Below are 2519 nucleotides of genomic sequence, written 5' to 3'. Positions count from 1 at the left end.
TCTGAGGTTGTTCATTCGCTAAGGTTGGTTATTTTTTCTTTTCATGAAATATTTTTCTTTGTTATTTTACGTGGTATTTCCTTATTTATAGGTGTCGAAGGCAATCAAATGAAGGATGCTACTCCTTCAAGTCATGAGAATACAATGGAGGATGGTGGTTCTTTGAGCCTTTCGGGGAAAAAGTTCCATGGGTGGGTTACTGTCGGATTCACATACAAGAGTTGGACCACTAATTTTGCATAATAGAATATTAGACAAAAGTTGCTCATCTCTATTTTGAAGATAGATTTAGTTTAAGCAAAAGTTGGGCAAGCATTTGGATAAGCTTTTCTTTCACATCTTTAGATTTCTCTCCTTGGCTGACGTGCATTCATTCTGCAGATATTTTGAAGCATTGAGTTGCAACTATAAGATTGCATTAATAACATCACGTTGCATTTAGAATTCCATTCTTTCCTTACATTTCAGCTTCGTGACAGTTTCTTTCTTTTTTATCTTCAATGTGTGTGCAGGCTTAAGAAGCACAAGGAAGGCTGCCTATGTGCTATATGTGTAATGATGCGTCGCAGGCAGGAGAGAGAGGAGGTTGCTCGGATGATGGGAGGACAAAATGAAGGCAGTGACGACTCTTTGGGCGATGAGATCAGGGCAGAGGTGTGTTTCTGCCTTCAATGTTTGATACTTTCTGTCTCCTCCTGTTGCTTTATACATCTCATCAAACCAGAAGCTGTTAACATATTCATAAAGATCGAGAATTATATGTTTCTGGTGTACAATGTGATTTCATTTGTATATTTCTAAAAAAACTACAGCTTCAATTTTTAATGTATCGATGCTATCACATTGAAAATAGTCTATTTTTCTTTGCCAATAAATGCCTTCTTTTCATCTTCTCTTGTGAAGGGTGTATCACATGGAGGAAGTCCTTTTGGTGAGTATACTTCATCAAATATGGAGAACTCACCAGATGCAGACACTGGAAGAAAAGGACAAGAGATAAAGTTGGGAGATATCAAAAATCTATATGGCCAACAAAGGGAGAATATTACAATTGCAGGAGAGGGTTCTCGAGATGAAAATAGTAGACATTATCAGATGCCACATCTGGGTTCAGGAGGAAATGTATCTAGTGACACCTGGAAAGAAATGCCTTTCCAGCACGAGGATGAAGGTGCTGCAACTGATCAACTAAAGCCCAAGGTATCACTTTCTTCGGAAACCTTTTACTGTTGGCTTTATGAACTTGATGCTGATTACTATTTTTCATAGATGGAACAAACGAAACCTTTCTAGATAATTAGAAGAGGTGATGAAAGAAAAGGGGGCCATCTCCATGAAGGCAAATTTTAGAAGATAATAATGCTTTTCTTTCAAATCTTTTAGGATATATTTTGAAGTCTAATGGATTTTACGGACTTCTCAACCCTGGGAATTTTCTGTCTCATATATTCGACAAAAAGAGTATCGTTTCCGTTTTCCCTCATTCTTTTTCTAGAAAAAAGTGTGTGTGATAGATACATCAATTAATAGCATACTTTAAGCAAGACTGGGGAAATAAATCAACAAAGCTTCCTTAATCTTCTAATCTGTTGTTATCTATTTATAAACCTCCACTGAATAGCACTAGAAGAAAAAATTACGGATGAGGAGGAACTTTTTGATTTGCATTTCTTTTTAGCATTGGACGATTGGGGTCAAGATTTTTCCTATTTCCTCCTCCGGTTTTATCTTTATAGATTGATTAGTTGCCTTGGGACTGGGAATTATGTGTATAAAAAGTCACCAAGAATTGTGGGAGTAATTTCATGCATTCTTGGATTTAGTTGTGTTTTGACCTATTGTTATCAATGCTCACTGTATGCAGCAGGTGCTAGATAAAAACCAGAGAGCTAAAATGTTGGAGAATCTCCGTTACTTGGAAAATCCAATGCTTTTAGAGCTATGCGGAACTCTCTTTTCGGAGGATAACAGATCTTTCTGGAGCGGACCTCATTCATTGGTTGAGCGCCGGAGTTCAACCCGCAAGAGTTCCATTCATGATGCTATTGCAACATTTATGAATTAATTGCTTAGGTTTTGAATGTTTGAACTATACTGGATTGAGTAGTTGAAGTAATCTCACTTCATTCTTGTAGAATGTATCATACAAATTGATGGATCTGATTTATATCAGCAATTTTTAAGTGTGTTCAGGCAACAGCATTCTAGTTGTGTCACCTGATATGTGCATAATATTTGTGTAGCAGGGTAAAATTGGCTGACTCAATAGACTCCTAAAAACACAGTCCAAGCAAAATTGATGATGCAAAGTTTATAAATACTATGTTCCTATTTTGCCCCCATTAAGTTAAATTTTATTTTTCTTTTTTATTTTCAATCATACAATTTTTCATGAAATAATACTACACGTAAATTAAAATTTTTCCTTATTTTTTTAGTCGCTCATTTTTTAAAGAGATATTATTCTATCCATTTTTATTTCAAAAAATGGGGCCAAACGCGTGACCTAAACAAAAAGG

General features: G+C 35.8%; 1 protein-coding gene across 3 annotated transcripts in view; it reads left to right on the top strand.

Annotated features, from left to right (window-relative positions):
• LOC111409825 overlaps nucleotides 1-2202 on the top strand; it is a 6418-nt gene extending 4216 nt beyond the window's left edge. For 2 of the 3 annotated variants that reach the window (XM_023039897.1, XM_023039898.1), the window contains exons 5-8: nucleotides 92-191; nucleotides 513-654; nucleotides 904-1200; nucleotides 1865-2202. In XM_023039897.1, coding sequence (XP_022895665.1) covers nucleotides 92-191; nucleotides 513-654; nucleotides 904-1200; nucleotides 1865-2065 — 740 coding nt within the window. In that variant the 3' untranslated portion in view covers nucleotides 2066-2202. The remainder of the gene's footprint in view (nucleotides 1-91; nucleotides 192-512; nucleotides 655-903; nucleotides 1201-1864) is intronic. The other variant, XM_023039900.1, reaches the window with a different exon arrangement.
• The last annotated feature ends 317 nt before the right edge of the window (nucleotides 2203-2519 follow it).

The sequence above is a fragment of the Olea europaea genome, chromosome 15 (assembly GCF_002742605.1).
Source record: "Olea europaea var. sylvestris chromosome 15, O_europaea_v1, whole genome shotgun sequence".
In the NCBI taxonomy this organism is placed as follows: Eukaryota; Viridiplantae; Streptophyta; class Magnoliopsida; order Lamiales; family Oleaceae; genus Olea; species Olea europaea.
This window is presented reverse-complemented; position numbering and strand designations above follow the sequence as displayed.